Raw genomic sequence first — 23935 nt, forward strand, 5'->3', positions numbered from 1 at the left:
CCCCCCCCAAAAAAAAACCCAACCCAAAAACCTCAAAAAAAACCCTAGCTGAAACCCAGCAAAAACCGAAGACCCCTGGGTTCAAAGTGCTTTTGACTCTATTTGAGATACTTTTGGGACTTGATACAGAGAGATGATTACTTGTTTTGAGATTTATTTACTTACAGAAAACTGCTTAGCAACTTATTTACTTATTTTTAGCATGTTATAGTATTTTTAAAAATATTGCTAAGAATCCTGCTTGCCCAGACTGTTCTGTGGAATTTTACCCAGGACTACTGTGTTCATCAAAACAAAGCAGTTCACTGTGAAAATCTACTAAGGATTACAGTGTTCAGCAAAATGTTATACTTTTGTCCTTGAGTAACAGATGGCTCTAGTTGGAATTTTGCTAATGAGTAAAGATAGCCATATACAAATGGTAGAAGTTCTATTGGTTCTCTTATCTAAGATAGAAAGTAAACCGTCTGAAAAACTTGTTATTCAAGAAATTGGCCAAGAGAATCTGCACATGCTTCAGGAAGAAAATCAAAGTGAGAAAGACTATGATCCTTCCTCCCGAAGACGCCCACCAGGAGGCAATGCGCAGGTGCAAAGATGACATAAACTGTTGACATTAGCCTTTCTAACTAACCCAGCCTTACTCATGCATATGTACGTTTGTGTTACGTAATCCAATGAATATGGATATCCATACTCCATAAGTTTTTGGTAAAATGTGCGGTGGGTGTGCAAGCTTTGTGGAGAGATCCCCTTGCACCCCGGCACTGGAGTAAACATACCTGCTTTATAACTCTATTCGAGCTGTAGAGTCTTTTTCCATGAATCAGACTTCCTACCAGCACTGTGTTCTAGTGTGCTTTAAACTGCACTGTGCAATGACCTGATAAGATTTGATCTTTATTAGATTAAAATGCATGATTACTTACTGGTTTTAAGACTTTTTTTGCCTTGTAACCTAAATAAGACTATACTATTGCGTGCTATGTCATTGCAAATTATATGAAGCATTCTTCTATATAATATTGGGATCTTTTCTTCCTTTAGTTTATGTATTAGAATTCTTCACAGAATTCTTTGATCTTGCTAAATTATTTCTGTTCTGTGGTTGTAGTAGCAGATTTCACAGTTTTCTAGTGTTTAATTTTCTGGTTTTAATTGTGAAGACTAATTTTGTGATGCAGAAAAACTTAAAATGCAGGATCTTGTGCAAAACAGTTGCTTATAATAATCAGGATCACTCTTTCCTTACTGGATCTCTTTATGTAAACTAGTTGGTATATTGCAGGTAAAAGTAAAGTATCTTTAAAGATGGAAATTTAAAATAAGAGTTTCTATTTGTTTGCTTCCTTCTGCTTTTACCTACTTTGGAGCCTGCATTGTTTCTCTCCACCCCACTAAGAGTGCAGAGCCATTTCAGAGTTCTCATTGAAGTAAACTCTGTCTTCTCCCTCAGCTGCCTGCAGTGAGGTTGCATGCCAGTGGCTAGGCAAGTACCTAGTTTTCAGATCTGTGAAGTGAAATTGATGATAACTAGAATAAACACATTTCTAAAGCACAGTCATGAATATTTTCCAGTGCTCTTAAATTATTTAATGTAAAGTGCTGAAGCAGGATGGAGTTATGTTCCACTGTGCTTTTTTTTGTTGAGATCCACTGAAATGAGAGAATTTACTAATGAAACACAAAACTTGCTCTGTTATCAGAGTGACAGATATGGGAATCAAGGTTATTAAGAACAGAGGCTGTCATTCTTTCCATTTTTATTTATGTATATATTAAAAGGTAACTGAGGAGAGAGGTATTGTCTGTAGTTCATGAAGTGTGAGACTTAACTGCCTGTCATTGTTTGAGCTCAGAGGGCATCTGAGCACCACGAAGCTGCTTGCTCCCCCTTTCCTACCCACTACTGAGAAGAGAAAAATAAGCAGACTCCAGCTCCCTGCTCCTCCCCCTAGTGCTGAGAAGGAGGGAAGCAAAAGACCCAGGAACTTGACATAAGGACAAGGACGGAAGACCTATTCCTTTAAGACACAGGCAAAAGACAGACTCCTTAGAGAAAGAAGAAGAAAAAAATTAATACAGACACTAACAACAACATGTAACAGACAGAATAGTATAGTGAGAAGCATTACCACATCCTGAAAACACATTCCCCCAGCCCTCCCTTCTTGCCAGGCTTAGCTTTTCTCCTGATATCTCTACCTTGTCCCTCTCAGTGGTGCAGGGGGTGGAGGCTTCAGTCAGCCCTGTTGCTTCTTCCACTTTGGTGGGGGGAACTTCTGTCATTTCTCACATGTTCCAGTGTGGTCCCCCTCTCACAGGAGACAGTCCTCCACAAACCAACTCTGACATGAGTCACTCCCACAGGTGTGTAGGTTATTCCCTCATGTTGCAATCCTCCCAATGCCAAACTACAACAGCGGGGGCTTCTTTCCATGGTGTCCTGGCCTTCTTTGGGTGCAGTCACCTGGGTTGGCATGTGGCCCCCCACAGGCCACAAATTGTCATTTGCTCTACTCTAAGCCCCTATGGGTAGCCAGGGACCAGCCCTGCTGTCTCACCATGGGGTACTGGGGAGTCTCTGCTCCCATGTACCTGCCCCCCTTCCTCCTCCTTTCTTCCACTGACATAACTGTTTGCACAAATGTTCTCACAACTCCCCCAGCTCCTCCCAGGTTCCCCTTCTTAAATACATTATTGCAGAGGTGCAGCTAATTGACCTGGCCTTGGTGCAAAGGTGGGTCTGACCCATAGCTGAGGGAGATTTGAGAAGCTTCTCACAGGGAGCCACCACTGTAGCCCCATCCACTGCTACCAGAAAAGCCCCACCACTGACTCCATTCAGGACACTGCCTCACAGCCTTTTCTTCATTACCAGTTTCCTCATTGTTACTTGATGCTCTAAGGGCAGTATTAGAAGAGCTGTGGGCTTCAGCACAGTGGGCCTTCAACCCATGAATGAGCACTGTAAAGACTGGTAAAATAAAAATAGCAGGAAAGAGAGATGGGCATTTTACATCTGTGTTAAATAACATCAACACTATAAATTGTACCATTCCTACAGCCAGAAGTGTCAGGGGTGTGGAGGTTGGTTTACTGCCTGTGCAGTGACAGCGATGTTCTGCACTTCCAGCTTCCTCAAAGCAGCCAAGATTGCACAGTTTGGCAAACCTTCTCCCAGTTTACCTGCTTGTTTCCCGATAAGAAACAAATAAGAATAGTTAGAGGAGAGAAAGATTCAGCTTATTTATTTCCATATAACATAGATCATAAGTATACTGGGTAGAAGGTTCCTGTAGTTAAGGGAGAAAGTGATAGATGAATTGACATCACTAGATTCTCGGTATAGATTTGAAAGAAAATCAAACTGCAAACCAGTTTGAGGCTGACTTTCTCCTTGTTTGACTAAGTTTAGAAGACATAAAGCCAATTGGTGCACAATTGAGGATCCTTTTTTCTTACAGTAGGAGTGGAGCTTTTCTATAATCTTTAGGGAAATTGTGACATGAGTTTTTATAGGAGAGGACAAGCAGAAATTTGATGCTGTTAGAGATGCTTGCTTGTCATATGAAATGAGGTAGAAAGTGGTGATAAAGACAGAATGGTTTTACGTGAAAATAAGATTAGAAGTTTTTACTTAAACTGGGGATCTTGCATACACAATTGTGTTCCTGTTTTGTAGGAGGGCATAATTAAACAACAGAAGATCTTTTGGATATCTCACACATGCATGCATGTGCATACAGACACACAAAATTAGGTTTTTAATTGGGGGGGAGGGGGAATATGTACTGAACTTTCATGTATATAATCCACACTTCAAATGATAATGCTTCTTCACAGAACTACTCATCTTTGCAAATGATTACCCAGATGACCTGTGAATTACAGTTGACAAAACTGCAGGTTATGGCAACAAGTTACTGGCTGGCCATACATAATTTATGTTGTGCCTTTTCCCTCCTGCATGCTGACTCAAAAATCATCTAATTCTTATCTACTTCTTGGACTTACTGGAAGATAAATTTTTTAAAGAGTGCAAGTGGCAGGTTGCAGCAGTTTAAGCACTGACAGTTGGATAGAGTTGCTTGACAGAGGAAAGAAGGTGGCATGTGTAAGAAGAAAGGTACTGAGGTGGGAATAAAAAAGGGAGAAACAGGAAGAAGTCATAAAGTTTTGGTATCCATTGTATTTGCTTCAGGAATCAAATTTGGAGGAATATCCAAGGGGGATTGATACTGAGCGAAATTTACCCCTAAGTTCCCCATGTTCACTTGGATATCTGAAAGGAAAGGAAGGAATACGCAAAGGTGGATATATATTTCAAAGGAGGAACTTTTAGGATTTTCTCTTGTATTCCTTGAACAGTACAAATAGCTGTGTGTTGCTTTGATCAAAGTGAGTTAAAGGTTTGTTGTTTGTTTTCAGATAACTGAGTAATGTTTTGAAAATACAGTAACCTAACTATCTTTTTCTTACTAGGGTATCTTCAACCAGTTTCAATGTAGCAGTGAGAAGGTATTGCCTTCTGATGCCCTGCGCACTGCTCTTGCCAAGACATTTCAGGATGAGCAACGCTTCCAGCTGGGCATCATGGATGATGCTGCTGAATGTTTTGTGAGTATAACTGAAAGGTGGTTTGACAGACATAGATGTGAACCCTCACTATGCTTTTTTTTTTTTAATACCTCCCCAGATTCCAACAGATCTTGTATGTGTGGCCTCAAAAACCCCACAGAGAGATCCCCAAGCTTGAAGTGATCCAGTGGGGAACCAGTGTTTGTTTTGAAATGGAAACATCATTTTTACAGTTACTTTTGCATATATAATGCTTGCAGTCTCAAGTCTGTCTTGAATACGAATTGTAAAAAAAAAATTGCACTGCAAGAATGATCCAGGATTCTAGTTTTAAGGATCACCTCAAAAGAGTGAAGGGACATTTTGTTTGCCAGTTATTCTTAAACTGTGTTTTCACAAACTAGCTAAGGAAAAGTAAAAATAAATAAATAACTAAACCCAACCTGACACAATTGTTTATGTTTTGTAAGATGAGGTAGGCAACAGTAAAATGGATCATATCCAGATATGTCTGTTGCTGCATTTGTAATTCATTGGACAGTTTTTTTCTTAAACTCATCATCTCACCAGTGTGGTTGGGAAATGGCATTTACACAAATCTTGCATCCCTAGGTTTCCCCACCTGCTTTCTTTTTATACTCAAACTCTTTCTCTGCATCCATTATGTTAAGATTTTATTCTTACCCACATTTCCTCCTTCTTCAGTCTTCTAAATTTCTTGAACTTAATGAGGAGGTATTTTTGTCTTTCTGATCTACTGGCTGCTCCCCTTTTTGGAAATGGCATCCATAGGGTGGACCCAGTGTGTTGGTATCCTACTTGGTTGTTAACAAAGATGTACCAGAGTACAAAAATACTGGATTTACTACTGCAAGTAGTAAAGTAAAACTTCTCTCAGGTAAAGCACCTATCAGAGTGGAGTCCTTTCTATATGGTAAATATTTTATTTCCTATACCTACCTAATTTGACACTTGCACTGCAAGAAATCATAGAAATTGTATAAATGCATATAGCTTTTGTAGTTCTCTTTAAGTGGACTGGTAATGGGCTTATGATAGCCCAAAGTATTCTATGTTTATAGAATACTAATACAGTAAAATATAGTTTAATGAGCTCTCTTAGAATGGAAGTAGATCATACCAATAAAGCCTCAAAGTGAAATAAATTACATTATTCTACACAGGAACCCCTGTGAGCACAGTTATGTCAAATCTTTGTGTGCAGTCCAGCACTTGAACAGATTTCTGTATGTAATAGAGCATGGGAACTTCTGATTTAGTTTTTTCCTTGAGAAAGCTGAACAAAATAGCCCATCTGGTACTGCTGTGGGAGTCCCCCACAAGCAGGTTTGTCATGTTAACTGTACTGGCACAAGGACAGTTAAAATGGGTACAAGTTCCCTTTTGAGGTTAAGCTTTAAGGCAGAGATAATTGTATAGCATTTCACTTAGTTAACCTTTTCAGCCCTAAAGGCAGAGATTTAATTTAAATGGCAGAAGAGCTTGGTTTCAAGGGAAATTGCACAGGGTCAGAGCTATTTTGCCTCATAATTAATTTTGACCTGCTTATTGCAGGCCTATAAGCCATCTAGGCAGCTCATAGTGATAGTGAAAAGTCTGCTGCTGGAAGAGATGTCAGTAGAATTCTGGCACCCCCCGGTATGCTGGCAACAGTGGGAGTCAAGGAGGTCTTAAGAACTCCTGGGAACTTGAAAAGGGATGGCGTTGTGTGAAACAGTATCTAAAAAATGTTCCATGCTTTTATTTCATGCAGAATCTAGTCTGTCTCCTCATTTATTAGTTCTCCCCTTTTTTGATAGAATGTAGCTTATTTGCCATATTTCAAAGTCCTTGTGGAATATAGAAATTGATTTGGCTTGCTTTGTATTGATGAGAAGTTAGTGGCAACCCAGTGATTTTAAAACTGCAGAGCTGCTCTGCCTGTTACATTTGGTACAATACATTGATGCTTGAGAATTGGACAGAATAATCAGTGACAGAATCTTTAGCTGTTCTAGTAAATAAATGGTTACCTGGTATAGCATTTCAAATCAGAAGTGGTAGCCATTTTCTTTTATATCAAAGCAATGCCAACTTCCTTGCTTTCTAAGTAACTTTCAGAAATTATCAGGAGCCTTCTGTCTCTCTGTAAATAACACTTATATTGCAGCTGACATGCTTTTGTGATTTATATTTTAGATTCTGTCTACGTTTGAAATGATGTAGTGCCTGTTTTTGCTTTTTTTCTTCTCTCTCTGGCTAGGAAAACCTGTTAATGCGAATTCACTTCCACATTGCAGATGAGACAAAGGAAGATATTTGCACTGCACCACATTGTGTTTCCCATCAGAAGTTTGCAATGACCTTGTTTGAACAGGTGAGTTAATAAAACATGATTTATACAAATCATCAGTACTAGAGTTTCAAGTTTTCATTCCTAAAATATGCATTGCCATGGTAAAAAAATATACAAGCAGAAGTGTTGCTGTGGAAATACCTGTTTAATCTTGTCAATGTGTTACGTTTTCTTTCTCTTTAGTGTGTTTGTACCAGCTGTGGTGCCACTTCTGACCCATTACCTTTCATCCAGATGGTACATTATATTTCCACAACCTCACTCTGGTGAGTTGAGATTTTTACAGGGAAGAAGAGAACTTCTCTTTTTTTTTATACTGGTATTGCAATTTGATCTTTATCTTTACAAGACTATATGTCCAGAACATGGTTTATTCAAAGTTGGTGGAGCTTAGATAATTATGATAAAGAACATGAGGATTTAGTGGAGCAGAATATATCAGTTTAGGCATGGATCAGTGTGTCTACTTGTTTATGATTCTCAATCTGACAGCTGTAGTAGCAAGGACTCATGTTTTGAAAGGCCTTAATATGTGAGCAGGTGAATTAAGAAGCAAGATAAGAAAAACAGAAAATAATGTATGTTGGAAAGGACCTTTGGACATTTACTCCATTCTCCTGTTCAAAGCAGGGCTAACTTCAAAGCTGGGTCAGGCTGCTTGGGGTTTTGTGCAGCTGAGTTTTGAAAACGTTCCAGTACAGAAATTCCATGATTTCTCTGGGCTGCCTGTTCCAGTGTTGTTTTGGTTTTTTTTGCCTTATATCCAGTCAGAATTTCCCTTTCTGCATCTGTCACCTCTTGTCATTTATCTGTTTGCCTCTGCAAAGAGTCTGTCTAATGTTCAGCTTCTCTACCAATTTTCTGTGCTGTTGCTTCTCAGCCATTCAGTGCATAGCCAGTACTGCTGCACTGAGTGTCCTCTGTTCAAGGTGCGTTTTCCTTTACTGAATTTCATGAGGTTCTTGTCAGCTCATTCCTCCAACGTGTAAAGATCCTTCTGGATGGTAGCAGTCTCTTTCTGTATATTGCCTACTCCATCCAGTTTGGTGTCATCTGTAAACTTGTTGTGGATGCATTCTGATTCATCATCCAGGTTGTTAATGAAAATGTTAAATAGCATCAGCCCTAGTATTAACCCCTGAGGAACACAGCTCTTAACTAACTGCTGGTTGTGTTTTGATCCTTTGAGCCTGAAGGTCCAGCTTGGTTTTTGTCCATATTGTATTGTACTCCTCCAGTCCACACCTCCCAGTTTGGCTCCAAGAACCCTCTAATTTACTTGGAAACCTTGCTAGAGTCTAAATGGTATTCACTGCTCTCTCCTCCTCAGAAGAACTTATCTTTTTATGATAGGAGATAATCAAGTAAGTCAGGCGTAGTTTGCCCCTGGTAAATCCATGCTGGCTGCTCTGACTCACCTTCTTGTCCTTCATATGCCTGGAGATGATTTCCAAGGGGCTTTGGTCTGTCATCGCTTTAGGTCCTGGAGTGAGACTGACCAGCCTGTAGTTCCTCAAATCCTCTTTGTTGGATGGATATAGCTTTTTCTTTTTCTAGCTACTGGGGAACTCCATCGGTCACCACAACTTATCATTAGAGGAAATGGTGCACAGAGCAGTAGCTTTAGGTCCATTTGAATAAATGCTAGAGGAGAGAAGTCATCTTTTAGTAGGTGGCTGCTCAGTTAAGAGCTGCTTAAAACTGATTAAGGCAGGAGTCTGTTACTTGCTTTTCTCTTGAGATTTGATTGGGATGAAAATTCTCTTTGTTTCTTGTCTTGCATGTGAGACATGCAGTTACAGAGCCTGAAAAAATTGTCTTGAAAACTGCTAGTTGCTCTTATTACACAGATCTGTTAAAAGCTACAACTTTACCAATATACCGGCAATGTTGTAGAGCATTCCCCCTTGTGGCTGCTACCTGCCGTTCCATCGAGCTGTAGTTTTTTCTTTAGGTTACCAGCATACACTGTGTATCAGAAAATTATTTTCCTGGTTTTCTAATAAATAATGATCTAAATGGCATTCAATATTTCATATGAAATATCTCAATAAATCTTAAGTCACTCAGTATTTTAAAGACACCATAAACAGTAATATATTTATTTACCTCTTAAACCATTTTAAGCTTGAGCATCCTTTGAGCACTAGCATTCTTGTGTACTTATTGTCATCTTTCTTGCAGCTTGGACAGTGAAATCAATTGGATACTGTGCTATTTTTGTCTACAGTTTTATTAACAAGGATGTGTTTTACTGTGCTACTAGGGTTGTGGTTTCATTAGGAAGCACTTTGAAGAAAATACTCATTTTGAAATCAAGTATTTATCAAAACGTTAAAGCTTGCTTTAAAGACATAAATTTTAAGCCAAACTGCAAACTGTTTCTATTTTAAGTTTTACTGTTTCTAACAGTAAAGTTTACTGTTTCTATTTTAAGTTTTCCTTGTTTTCTTTATGCAGTATTGTCATGGAAAGTGTAGTAATTCACCTTAATAATTATGCATTTTTTCTGTACTACAATATTAAATATAAAAAGTGTTGTGTATTTTAAGGTTCTTAACTTTTCATAAAATTTTAAGGGAAACATATACTTACTTAATGTAAGCTTGTGTTTTTATTATTAAACTTTTATATTCCGTGCTTTTTCTGTATTGAAGCAATCAAGCTATTTGTATGCTGGAGAGACGAGAGAAACCCACTCCAGATATGTTTGGAGAGCTGTTACAGAACGCTAGCACTATGGGAGATCTGCGAAATTGTCCAGTAAGTATCCTTAGTTTTTCTTTTAGGGTGGGACAGACAGCACAGACGATGTTTAGTAGATTACACTGATGTAATAATGCATGAGCATTTTCTAGGTTTAGCTGATCATAAGGATAAAAAGGTTAGGTAAGAGAGTTTTCTTTTGGTTTGAACTCAGAACTCAGTTACTCAATGAAGGAAGGGAAAAACTACTGATGTTGAGTGCTGCTTTGACTAGATGCAAGTAGAACAGGAACAGGCACAGTGTTTGGATGAAAACTAAAAATGAATGTTTCAGAGAGTTAGAAACCACAAAAAAAGTCATGAGAGGGGATGAATTGGAAATGCTTACATTGCTCCCAGGGAATGACCATGCAATGCATTTCTGTTAAAGCCTGTGTTGCTGCTGGAGGTACCTGTCATGTTTGCTGTTCAGCTTCACTGGGAGTTGGTGAGACCTGCAGTACTAGCATGACATGAAGCTGCAGTCATGCTGCTTTCATCCTATGATGAAGGTTCTGGGATCTTACCTAAAGAAATGGAAATGACAAATAATTTGGAGGCTGTATTTTTTTATAGGAGACTCCTGTGTGTTGACAGTGGCCTTGATTACATAGGTATTTTAGAACAGTGTTCCCACACTTCGTCTGATTTCTCTGGTGATTATTTCTGTTGAGGATAGTGTGCTTCATCTGAAATAATAGCATGAGAAAAGAAGTAAAATCGTTCCAGCAGTAGCATGCAATGGCACAGATAGGAGAACTTTCGTACCAGTCACTGTAATCATGTGTACAAGATTGGTTGTTTTGCCTAGATAAGCTTCCATTCAACTTCATTGCTGCCTTTCAATTGGAGTAAATTGAACTGTTAACCAAACTGCTGTACCTGCACCATACAGCCAAATGTTGGTCAGAGGGAAAGAGAAAAGGACTGCCACTTTCCACTGCCAGAGAGTGTGGCTACACAGTAGTATATCCGCAAGAGCTATTCCAAAGGCAGAAATCATCACAGAAGATTTGAGTATTAGTTTGTTTTTCAGAGTGAGGTTTGCTGTTCAGAGTGTATGAGTTACTGACCAGAAAGTGTAGGCTGTAGTTGTTGTGATGACTGGTGTTTAGCTACTTAAAAACAGTTACTGCATACGTCCAGTTTATAGTCACAGACTGCTATTCTTAAAAATGTTCTGTTCTGCTATGCAGTAAAAGTCTGAAAAAATTCAGCTGAATTAAGGCTGTGTATGAGTTGTGTTAAGAAAAAGAAAATGTTTTCATATAAACATAAAATTATTTTTAAAAAAATAAATCATAAAGCCTAGATTTCTAAAGCAAGAGTTTGATATCTTGTTCTGCCTTTTAATTTCAGTATGTCCAGATTCAGGGCTTTAGATAAGTGTGTGAGAAGAGAGTTACCATAAAACTTTTTTACGTACCGATTAGTAGGTAGAGCAGGAAACAGCTGCATAATTGCTGCATCATGTAATGCTGTTAGATGCCTCACCAGTCCTCAGTGAAGCAATACAGGCTCTAACAGGAATGGCTTGTATGCCTGTTCCCTGGGGACAGTGTATTTCCGTTTTATTCCCCCCACATTCTGTAACTTAAACCTCTGAAACATTCACTTTTAGTCTACATCAAAAAGTTATTTTCTTTTTTTGGAATAGTGGCTCACTATTTAAGTAAAAAATTAAGATATCGTATTGTTGTTTAGAAGATTGATACAAGTCCAGCTATCTAATAACCAAAGCATGGGAAATGTAACAGAAAGACATTCTTTGTCAGGGTGAACTGCTATTTAACTGTGAAATAATTGGTTGGATAAAATTGCTTACCAGTACTTGCTGCCTCTTTCTATTTGGGAAATTTTTCTACTGAGGCTTAGCTAAGGGTGGCCTAAGTGTCACACAGGGGAAGCTTTCTATCAGGATGCCGTATTCCTCCTGTCTTGCAGAAAATGCTGATGTTAGCTAGCTGAAGCAGACAATTTGAGAGTAGCATATGTTTGTTGTGCGGTAATCCACAGGAATGCTTCTACTTCAAATGACCATTGCAAAATATGTCATATTAATATTAATATTTATATTAATATACAGTCATCTTAATATTAAAACTTCATATCTACATTTAAACATCATAGTACTCTACCTGTAAAAAAAAAAAAAACCTCTTCATTGCCCTGTTAAGTTCATTTCTTTCTGTTTTTTGTATTTTTGATTTTTGTGTCTCATGATAATTTGGACTGAAATCCTGGTTAATTAATTTTCTAGGTTGCTGTGGGGAAGAAATGCTTTATGATCTCTTCCCTGGTTGTAGTGTGAGAAATTATTGTATCCAATTGTGAAACTGGTCTCTGTAGAGATGAGAAACTACTCTCAGTATCAAAATGTTTCATTTTTTTCTGGAATCTTAGTCGTACCTGTGTAACCTGCCACAGGGGGAAAGAGAACATTACAAAGGGGCTTTGTCATAGTTGTGTGTCATGTCAGTCCATGTTGTGTGTGCGCCCCCACCCCCTAAGCATCGACTGCTAAAATTACAGTGACAATCTCTCGATTCAGATGGTGAACTTTTTCATGATGCTTTAAAAGTGCCCACAATTCCAACAGGTGATGGAAGGACCACTGAAAAATGTCTTAGCTTCACAAGCAAGCTTATCTCGAAGAAGTACTCTGGCTAGAGAGTGAGGGGAGACTGGCCATTTTTTTTATTGGTAGTTTTTTAACCAGTAGTTTAAACTGGTAGTTTTTTAAAAACATAAAAAATGGGAGGGGGAAGGGAAGCAGGAAATAAGAAATTAAGAACTGCTATGGGCTAGTAAAGCATCTCTTATTCTCGTGATCTTCCAGCTGCTGCCCTCATATGAATACTGACTATCTTAAGATGACATGCTTGAGGTACCATGTAGAAAAGCCACACAATTTTAACAAGTAAAGCAGCACCTTGAAGGTTTTTCTGACACTATCATATAAAGCATAGTCTCTGTAGATGTATTTTTTAATTTGAGATTCTGATTACAAGAAAGTGAGTGTTCCCTTCAATTCCTAAGAATATTTTGGGGATGTTTCATGTATGTTTGCTTATCTTTTTTTTTTAAATAAGCCTACTTTTGTGCTATACCATTATCAGTAGTGTAAGGAAGAACCAGCAGTGTTCACTTTAAAGCTTGTGAATACCAGATAGTGTTGAATGCGCCTCATGTCTGATATAAGAAGCTCCTATCTTGACACTGAGCATATTAGATCTGCTGTGTTTCACCACCACCTCTTTGGAACCTGTACTTTTGAAACTGAGACTTGTTAGTGCCTTGCCCTAATAATAAGAGAAGGATTATATTTTTGTTTTATTTGAATCCTCAGAGTAACTGTGGGGAAAAGATTCGTATTCGTCGTGTGCTGATGAACTCTCCACAGATCATCACCATTGGCTTGGTTTGGGACTCGGACCACTCTGATCTGGCTGAGGATGTTATTCATAGTCTGGGCACTTGCCTTAAACTGGGAGATGTGAGTTTTTTGAATTTTGACACTACCTACAAACAGTCTTATGGTAGTCTGTAGTAGTGGATTGAGAAAATAAAATAACACCGCTTGTACCTTTTCATTGTCCACAAATAGAGGAATAGAGGGCAGATCCAAGGATCTGACCTGTTTCTGACAGCTTCACAAAACTTGTGAAAGTTCTAGTGTAATTGTACATTCTCAAATTTCTGAAATGACTGAAAATTAAAAATTATTCCAGAAAACAAAGCTTGTCTGAATCAAAAAATATTTTCAAGCATAAGGAGATTTTGGATTGGGGTTTATGCTATTTCTATGAGTATTTACTCCTTCATTTTGAAGAACAGAAGATTATTTCTTTTGAAGACAAAATGTAGTTTAGGGTGGTTGTTTGGTTTTTTGTTAAGTTCTTTAGATCTTCTTTTCACTTAAGTGTGTGGTTGTAACACTTGAATTAGTTATAACTTGTCAATCTCTGAGAGATGGTGGCTGGCACTTTGTGATTGAATGATAGATTAAATTAACTAGTGTTTGGGATCCAGAGCTTTGTCCCCTAGAGGATTCACTTATTCTACATTAGCTGATGCTTTAGAGCTGAATTATTGGTGTGCCAAATTGTAGCACTGAGGTATTATATTAAAATAATTGTAAAATATATGCACACACACATATATAAAAAATTGACCAATGTACAGTATACCAAAAATTAGTGCAAGTTAGTGGAAATGTAGTTATGAAACAGTGTGATCCTTGTATAATAAAGCAGTAATGCGCTAAAAATGAGTCCTGTGCATTTTAAAATAAAACATGGTCAATTAAATAGAAAAATTTTTTTTGCGTGCTGAATTCTTTTGACCTACTAATGTCTTCAGTTCATCTTTTATGTGGCGTTGTCATAAATTTGTCTTTGCTTAAGTGAGAGTAAATGTCAGCTGTTCACTGTCAGAACTGCTTTGTTTCTACAATGGAAAGAGAAATTAATGTTTTAAACAGTATGATATAATCAGCAAGCATGACACAGAGAGTACAGATTTTCAGAATAGAACCACACTTCAGATTCTGAAAAGGTATTATGTCACTGCTGTAAATGTCTCTTAAAGTACAGCCATATTCTCCAAGACTGACTGGGTTCTTCAACATCTGGTGTTAGTAGGAGTCTCTTCCTGGTCTGACTTTGCTTAAACATTGGTTAATTACTTAAGTATATATTGCCTTGTTTTCTCTGTCTTTTCAAGTGAAAACCTAACACCTGTCTGTGGTACTTTGAGGTCTTCAAACATGAAGCTGTATGTAAAATTCTAGACATTTTATTAATTTTTCCTTTCATTTTTCTTTCCTTCCTTCTTGAAGCTTTTCTTCAGAGTAACTGATGACAGAGCAAAACACTCAGAGCTGTATTTGGTGGGAATGATCTGCTACTATGGAAAACACTATTCTACCTTCTTCTTCCAAACTAAAATCCGCAAGTGGATGTACTTTGATGATGCTCATGTCAAAGAGGTGAGAAAATAGTGTTGAGAAAAATAATCTGTTCAGAAATTTGTTAGCTACTTGTGTGTAGATCCATACTGTTTTCTACAGATTTCAATAAATTTTTGGCTATTTTTCCACTTAAGATCAATAACTCTGTTGCTCCTTCTTGTGAGCAAAGTAAAGCATTCTCAAAAAAGCATTCCAGAAATCTCAGAAGCACTGTTCTTATTTCTGTTCTGTTGGCTGCCAGTCTTGCTTTTATGCTGTTGTTTGAAAACCTACAGTTTGGTTGTGCACACAGCTGATAAACATCCCTGTCCCTTGCCGACAAGCAGTATAGCTATTTAGTGCCTGCTTTTTGGGTTCTTTGTTGAAGTATCAAGATGCCAGTCTTCCCTAGATGCTGCCAACAATGAATTTTCTGCTTATGTTAGTGCTTTTGGTTTTTCATTTTTCACCAAGCATGAGGTCCTTGACGTTCAAGATACCAGTGCTGGGATCTTGGCACAGAGTTACTATATCCCATTAGTTTGGCATTATTACACACCACTCTCCTTTTATCCCTTTTAGTCATGGAAGCACAAAGATGAGAGAGGAAAATTTTCTCCTGTAGTTATGCCAAATGCAGTCCCAAAGGGAAAACTCTAATCCTAGCATTTGTTCAGTCACATTGCTGCAGTAATTTCAGAAGGATAGGTACTGCAGTGCTTTAGTAGAATACTTGTGTATGGAGTGAATTTGTTGGAATAGATGTTTGACGTATTAAGTGAATCCTGTATTAGTACATGGGGATATAACTATGAATTGTTGCCTGGCCTATCAAAATGCTTGCAGAGGTTCTGTAACAGCAGAATTATTCACACACTGAAGTGGTTAACTTTGACTTGAATTTGCTATCGTGCTTTGTTGTCTTTTCATTTTGTTTATGCTGATGATTGGATTACGAAATTTTGTTAACAAAATCTCTTTTTTTCCTTGACTGATGCAAAGTTAGAACATTGCAGAGAATGAAAAGCTTTTTATGGGGAAAAAAACCCTGAAAGGGGAAGGATTAGTTTTGTAGTCATATTTTTAGCAGGAATTGTAATTTGTTTAGCCATAAGATGGTGAATATCTTGATTTTATTTGGGTTGGTTCCAGAGCTTTCTTGCTAGAGTCCAGTTCAATGCTGGATATAGAAGGAATAAAAGAATGTCAGTGGAAAATCAAACTCAGACAGAAGTATGAGGGAAAAGAGAGCTTATTACAGAAAAAAGTGACAGCAAAACTTTCTTGTGAACCTTTTTTATTATTGTTGCTAATTCAGATTGGTCCAAAATGGAAAGATGTCGTGACAAAGTGCATTAAGGGTCACTATCAGCCTTTGCTGCTGCTGTACGCAGATCCAAGAGGAACTCCAGTGTCAACACAAGACTTGCCCCCTCAGGTGGATTTACAGCAATATAGCAGGACTTGCTATGATAGTGAAGACTCAGGTAAGCAATCTGGCCTATATGCCTTATATCCTTATGCTGTAATGCTGCATGTAAAAAGCTTTTCTTATGTTTTGGGTGTGGTTTTGTTACCAGAGGTCCCAGTTGCTTATTAAAGATGATCTAGAATTCTGAAGAGGCCTTCCAGTGTTTCATCTTTGAACCTCTCTCAGACCATGACTGTTGATGGAGTAGTAATCATTCCCAAAAAGGCTGTGAGAAAGAAACTGAGGGGGAAAAAGGTGTAGGACCTTTTGTCGCGTTAACTTAGAGAGGAACAATAACTGATGAGTGCAGTGACTGAGTTCATAAATCCATCAGCAGTTTTAACAGGATGGGAATGAGACCAGAGATGCACAAACACATAAAAATTAAAGGAAGCTTCAGAATTAAGCTCAGAAGGGAAGTTAGAGAAAAGAAATATTAAGGAAAAGTCATAAATGAGTCCCTTGCTAGGATGCTGAAGGGATAGGGGGGGAATGGGAAGAAATACAGTTCTGTTAAGGATTAAAAAAGAGAGATACAGAATCAATGTAGCTTATCTTCAGCCTTTGGCTTGTCTTTTACTCAGATAAAGCAGCACAAGATAGCTCTTGTGCTGATTTGTAGAATACTGAAGGGAAGGGATTGGCAAAGGCTTATGCCTATAGATCATGTTTACTTCTTCATTTTTCATGGTCTGTTTTGCATCAAAAGATCTTCAGCTATAGTTATGTAGCACTTAACATCTCAGATGCCTTCAACACCATGCTACTTCCTTGAATTCTTGTATTAATGGTAGGCCATTTAGAAAGGTATGTCCAAATAAGGTGCTCCAGAGGTTACAACTTAGTCTGCTCAAGATATCGGTAGTGGTCTGAATGGGCTGTTGATCTACTGAAGTTCTGGATAATTTTGGACATTGGAGGTTGAGGCCTCATTTAATGAGAAATAGATTCTGAGAAAGATATGCAATTGCAATCCAGATAAGGTGAAAATAAAAACATGGGTCTAAGTTTGTATTGTAATGGCTTTGCAAAAGATGATTGTTTCTATTTTTGGATGTTTGCAGAGGATATCCTGAATTAGAGGTTGGGTTTATAAGTTGACAAGAACAGCAAGGCAATACTAAAATCAGTAATACAGCCTTTCTTCCAGGATTTTAGCCTATTTATACAATTGTAATTCCAAGAATATCTTATGGTTTTCCTGGCCAATGGCTAACTTTATACTTCCTGGTCAATGAATCTGTAGAGAATATTTGCTGTCTCCTTGTTTACGTGTTGACAAACTACCAGTTATGAAATAAATCTCCCAACTTCTCTTAAAAATAAATGCAAACAACACTGTTAAAACGACCTTCACTTCTCACTTGACAAGATGCCTTGCAATTTGTAAATCTGTCTTCCTGTTCTGAAAAAATGGGAAGTCTGGGGGAGGGAGAGAAGGGCCTTCAGTGCTATATATCAATTGTGAGAGCTTCTACAAGCTTCAGGTCAACATACACTGTAAATTTGCCTTGCTGTTCTGCTTGTTGATCTCTAGGAAATATATAGATTACCCTTCTGCTCATTGTCTCTGCAGTATCTAATATTACTGTGTTCTAAAATGACTTCAGGAATCTGAATACAAATATAAATATATATATATATATATATATATATAAAAATGTGTTTCCTTTCAGATAAAATTCATAAGGCTATAACAAGTAACCTGCTCTTTCATTTCAAAAACACTTAGTGAGTCCTCAAGGCTTATTTCTGTAGTCTGCAATGTTCAACATTGATACCAAGCTCTTAGAATTTGTGAGATACTCTAGGTTGAAGTGCCAGGATAAATCATCACCTATGCATTTTCCTGTCAAATAGAAGTGAATTATTTTCTAGCCTTGTTGATAGCCTTGTCCACGTTGGGTAACCTGGGATATGTAAGGCCCTGGGGGGAATAGGGGCCCAAGAAGGCTGGTTAATATTCAGTGATCAGCTCCTCCAAGATCAGGAACGATGCATCCCAACAAAGAGGAAGTCAGATAAGAACACTAGGAAACTTGCATGGATGAACAGGGAGCTCTTGGACAAGCTCAGGCATAAAAAGGAAGCCTACAGAGGGTGGAAACAAGGACAGGTAGCCTGGGTGGAATACAGAAAAACTGTCCAGGCAGATACGAATCAGGTTAGGAAGACCAAAGCCCTGATAGAATTAAATCTGGCCAGGGATATGAAAGGTAGTAAAAAAAAAAATAAGCTTTTACAGGTATGTTGGTGATAAAAGGAAGACCAGGGAATATGTGGGCCCTGTCTGAAAGGAAAAGGGGGACTTGGTCCCTCAGGAGATGGAGAAAGCTGAGGTACTCAATTACTTTTTTGCCTTATTCTTCACTGACACGTGCTTCAGCCACACCACCCAAGATGCAGAAGGTAAAGGTGGGACTGAGAGAAGGGAGAACTGCCCACTGTCCTGAGGAAGCTGGCAGATGAAGTGGCTAAGCCACCGTCCATCATGTTTGAGAAGTTGTGGTAGTCTAGCAAAGTTCCTGCTGACTGGAAAAGGGGAAATCCCTATTTTTAAAAAGGAAAATAAAGAGGATCCAGGGAACTAGAGGCCTGTCAGTCTCACCTCTGTGACTCGCAAAGTCATGGAGTGGATCCTCCTGGAAACTATGCTAGGGTGTGTGGAAAATAAGGAGGTGGATGGCTTCACAAACAGCAAATTGTGCCTGACAAACTTAGTGGTCTGCTATGGCAGGGTTAAAGCGTCGGGGGATAAGGGAAGAGCAACTCATGTAATCTACCTGGACTTGTGCAAAGCATTTGACACTGTCCTGCACAACATGCTTGTCTCTAAGTTGGAGAGACATGGATTTGATGGGTGGATCGCTCGGTGGTTTAGTTGGCTGGATGGTCACACACAAAGAGTTGCGGTGAACGGCTCAATGACTGAACGGAGAGCAGTGACGAGTGGTATTCCTCAGGGGCTGGTGTTGGAACCAGCACTGTTTAACATGTCATTGACATGGACAGTGGGACTGAGTGCACCCTCAGCAAATTTGCCAACAACACCAAGCTGTGTGGTGCGGCCAACACGCTGGAGGGAAGGGATGTGCCATCCAGAGCGACCTGGACAGGCTGGAGAGGTGGGCCCGTGCAAACATCATGAAGTTCAACAAGGCCAAGTGCAAGGTCTTGCACATAGTTCAGGGTATTCCCAAACACAAATACAGGCTGGGCAATGACTAGATTGAGAGCAGCCCCGTAGAGAAGGACTTGGGGGTACTAGTGGATGCAAAACTGACTATGAACCAGCAATGTGCACTCACAGCGCAGAAAGCCAACTGTCTTCTGGGCTGCATCAAGAGGAGTGTGGCCAGCAGGTCGAGGAAGGGGATTCTCCCCCTTTACTCTGCTCTTGTGAGACCCCACCTACAGTATCATGGGCCCCTTAAATAAGAAGGACATAGACCTGCTCGAGCAAATTCAGAGGAGGGCCATGAGGATGATCAGAGGACTTGAGCACCTCCCTTGTGAGGACAGGCTGGGAGAGTTGGGGTTGTTCAGCCTGGAGAAGAGAAGGCTCCGGGGAGACCTTATAGCGGCCTTCCGGTACTTAAAGGAGGCTACAGGAAAGGTGGAGAGAGATTCTGTATCAGGGAGTGATAGAGTCCCCATCCCTGGAGGTGTTTAAGAGTAGGGTTGACATAGCGCTTAGGTATGGTTGGGAACTGTCAGTGTTACGTTAATGGTTGGACTGGGTGATCTTCAAGGTCTTTTCCAACCTAGATGATTCTGTGATTCTGAGTGTAGTGATAGGCTGATGGGTAATGGTTTTAAACTGAAAGGAGTTAGATTTAGATTAGATAGAAGGAAGAAATTCTTTACTGTGAGGATGGTGAGACACTGGAACAGGTTGCCCAGAGCAGTTGTGGCTGCCCCCTCCCTGTCAGTGTTCAAGGTGAGGCTGGATGGGGCTTTGAGCAACCTGGGATAGTGGAAGATGTCCCTGCCCATGGCAGGGGGGTTGGAGCTATGTGATCTTTAAGGTTCCTTCCAACCCAAACCATTCTATGATTCTATGACATCCAGAGTTTTCTACTGTAATGGCCTTTCAGAAGGCCATTTTCTTTCAGAATGGCCTTTTTGTGTCTCACTAACTGTAAGTACAGCTGCTTCTGGATTCCTCAGTGTTATCAGGTATCCACAGCCCATAATTCAGAAATGAACAGAGATTGCATATTCTTAAATTGTTAATCATAATATTTTACCTGAACTTTTGTCAAGGGAATCTGATAAATGCATCTAATCACATCAACATCTGATACTATGAATCACGGAGGAAAGATTGTCAAAGATGCTGGTATGATATGTTGGGAAGCAAGTGAAAAGAACTTAATATTTTTTATTTTCTTTTGAATAAAGACTTCAGTTTACAAATTGTTTTCCAGTACTCAGTTCCACATCAATGATTTCTGTGGCCTGCATTCACCTTTCTGTGACTGTCATCTCTGTTAACAGCTGTATTCTATATTTCTTTAGACGGGTAAGAGTCTTAACCAGTAGGGAGGTAGGGGGAAGTTTATTAACTTCAGAAGTTAAGCATCCCTAAATAGAATATCAGCTACAGGACTTAATTTCACCAGAAATGTGCAGTGCCCTCAGATTGAGTGTTTATGATTAAACATGGGAATTACTTTCTTTAGTTACTTCAGAGAAACGAGTATGAAACAAATATCCTGTATATTCAGGAGTTTATACATCATATATTAAATGGCCAACAGTCTTCAAACACTTCAAATTTTTACTTTTATGTACTGAATGTGGTAGGAGGAAGTTGTCTTTTTCTCCTCTTAATGATTTAGGGATTACTGTACTGGATTTGAATCATGATGCTTCATCCTTTTCAGTATCTTACTAGTGCAGGGGATCAATGCTAACTTCTTAAGAAGGAGCAGGTTACTTTGCTTTAGATAATACAATTTCAGTATAAAGTTTTACTAGATAAGCTTTTGATTCATAATACGTGAAATGTCAATTATTATGACTTGAGATGTTCTTATTACCCTTAATATTTTATACTTGACTTTTTAACTTTGACTTCCCCTGAAGCAGTGTATTTAATATTTTAATTACACTTGACAGTGTCAGGAATTAATGAAAAGTAATTTCAATGTGGTACTAATGTGTAGTTTCAGTCCATGGACATGGTTTAGTTTTGTGTAATAAAAGGTTTTGATAAAGTTTGAATTATTGAAGAGAGAGAAATAAAAGTTTGCAGAAGGAATGACACTATCCCTGCTTCCGGAGAGGACCTTTCCTGTAAGCTCTGGTGACCCTGAATCTGAGTTTGTAAATATGTTTGGTACTCTGGTTTTTCTGCTAATTTATGTGTAGTTTCCTCTGTTCTCTTTTTTTAGCCTCTCTGACTTCTATAATAAAATAATCAAAAAGATTGAAATTTGACATTGCTTCCTTGATGTTGCTTCCTTCCCTAGGGAGAGAACCTTCCATTTCGAGTGATACCAGGACAGATTCCTCTACAGACAGCTATCCATATAAACAGGCGCACCATGAGTCTGTGGTCAGTCACTTCTCCTCTGACTCGCAGGGGACGGTCATCTACAATGTGGAGAATGATGCAGCTTCACAAAGCAGCAGGGACACAGGTAGCAGATGCCATTGTATCTGTGTGATCATTGTCATTAAATATGACGACTGCAGTGGATTCCAATGAAAAATGGCTATATATACAACCTGTAACAGAATAGTGAACAGTGATTAGTATTCCAAATGGGTTTGATTTGTAATGAACCATTGGCATTCACAACAAAATAAGCATAATTTTAAATGTCTTGTTGGCTCTTGTACACTAGTATCTAGCTAGACAAACATTTACAGACATGTTTCCCGTTATCCACAATCCTACCTGCTCTCTTTGTTAGATAATTCTGTAAGTTGGAGTTTGTACAGTGCTGTTATACAGTTTAGTAAGTGTTGTGTGTGCTACTTACTCATCTATGGGCAGTTACTTCATTGCAGGAGTTGCAGCAGTCTGGGAAAGGCACTTTCGTCACCAGAATCTCTCATACTTGGGCACTAAGGACTTTCTTTGTAAGTGGGGGGGTTGTAGTATTTACTGCACCAAGGAGGAACATAAGATGATTTCTTGCCTGTGCCATGGAAGCAAGTTAAGTGAGAATGTGCAAGGAGAAGACAATCTGTATATATGTTATTTCAGGAAGCTGAAAGGTCTACTTGAACAGTCTTTAGATGAAAAGAGGTTAACTCGAATCTCTATTATTCATGCCCAGTGACTGTAGTCAGCCCAGGTCTGCATGCAGTAACTTCTAACATCACTTTAAAAAAACAGTAGTTTAAGGTCAGTCTTCTTGAGAATCAAAAATATGATCTGCTAAATCTGTTCAAAAAGTTACCTTTTTGTGCCTTAAATAGACTTTCTAAGAAGATATAGGAGTTGAATCAGCCGCTCTTTGTTGCACCAGAGTGTCAACAGCTATCATACCACTTTGTCCTTTTAGTTGCAAAATAGTAGCTCTTTTATATTGTGACAATATATGTGTGTTTGGTTCACTTGAAACACTCTGTGGTACAAATATTTTTCACATCAAAATCTGGAAAAAATGTTTCGAGTTGGTTTTCTTTGGTATTCTTTGATTCCTCATTAGAGGTTCAAGTAACTGTAATATATGGTTTTAGATAGCCTGACTTTTAATATTTTAGCAAATACATAATAATACTGTAGGTTCCAGTCATAGTCTTAAGTAGAGTGTGAGAAAGAATGGGAAGTTGGAGCAGAATTTCAGTGATGAAGAAACAAAATTTATGTTGATCTTCAGAGTATGAAGAACATAAAATTGAAAATGTTAGTGGAATATCATTTATATAGCAAAAAGCAATACAGAGTTTACTGGATTAGGTTCCTCCCTGCAAAACTTGCCATGCAGAAGTCAGCAGAAGGAGGATAGGGGGATGGTTGCAAACATGTAAGCATGAAGCTCAGCATGTAACCTTTTGTTCTGTCATTTTTAGTGACTTTGTCCTTTTCTTTTTCTTTCTTCTCCTACTGATTCTATCCTATGTTACTCCCTTCAGCTTAGCCTGTCTTTCCACCTAAATTCAGTTGTCCTCATCTTCCGTGATTCAGTCTTAGCTATAGTCACTTTGTCCCCTTAGCTAGCCACCTGCCTGGGCATTTCACCTTTTTTTTACCTACCCAAAACCTTTCCAAAAAAGACAGTCTGCCAACTCATACAACTGCTCAGTCATCAAATGCTGATCTGTGGGGCTATAAAGAAGCCATCCACATTGACCTGTCAACTGAATCGTTGTGGGCAAGAGCAGGATTCTTCATTTAATGGCCATTTACCCACTACTCCAGCCCACAAAATTATGGACCCTATCCCACATCATTCTCCAGGGAAGGACCACCATTGGGTCATATGACCTCAGGCACCTGGGTACTTCAGAATGGGGGCATGAAGAGTGGCTGCATAAACCCTCTCTTGCTCCTACCAACCTGTGCTGCTGAAAAACATGTGCGTATTCTGGCTCCCCTATTCATGCACCTGCAATTTCAGTGGGAGGGAGTAGGGGGCGTTCTGTCTTACCTTGTTTGATTTCATTCTCTTCTCTAACATATTCTTAGATGCACATGCAACCCCCACAAAAACAGACTTTTCCTTTGAATGTCACTGTTTGCTTGTGAAGCCATCCCACCTCTGGAGGATGAGGTATATAAGTGATACATTCAGCAAAGGATACCTTTTAATCATGTGATTGGGCACTCAGGCAGAAATCCTGGCTTGTTATTTTAGTGAATTAAAAAAAA

General features: G+C 38.8%; 1 protein-coding gene across 4 annotated transcripts in view; it reads left to right on the forward strand.

Moving 5' to 3' along the window:
• The window catches only part of USP54 (ubiquitin specific peptidase 54), a 98851-nt gene that overhangs the window by 52480 nt on the left and 22436 nt on the right, over positions 1–23935 (forward strand). For 3 of the 4 annotated variants that reach the window (XM_026851429.1, XM_026851426.1, XM_026851425.1), the window contains exons 5-12: positions 4486–4620; positions 6845–6958; positions 7121–7203; positions 9595–9700; positions 13032–13178; positions 14523–14672; positions 15952–16120; positions 21582–21752. In XM_026851429.1, coding sequence (XP_026707230.1) covers positions 4486–4620; positions 6845–6958; positions 7121–7203; positions 9595–9700; positions 13032–13178; positions 14523–14672; positions 15952–16120; positions 21582–21752 — 1075 coding nt within the window. Of the gene's footprint in view, positions 1–4485; positions 4621–6844; positions 6959–7120; positions 7204–9594; positions 9701–13031; positions 13179–14522; positions 14673–15951; positions 16121–21581; positions 21753–23935 lie in introns of those variants that run through there. The other variant, XM_026851427.1, reaches the window with a different exon arrangement.

The sequence above is a fragment of the Athene cunicularia genome (assembly GCF_003259725.1).
Source record: "Athene cunicularia isolate RWA chromosome 6 unlocalized genomic scaffold, athCun1 chr6_part1, whole genome shotgun sequence".
Lineage (NCBI taxonomy): Eukaryota > Metazoa > Chordata > Aves > Strigiformes > Strigidae > Athene > Athene cunicularia.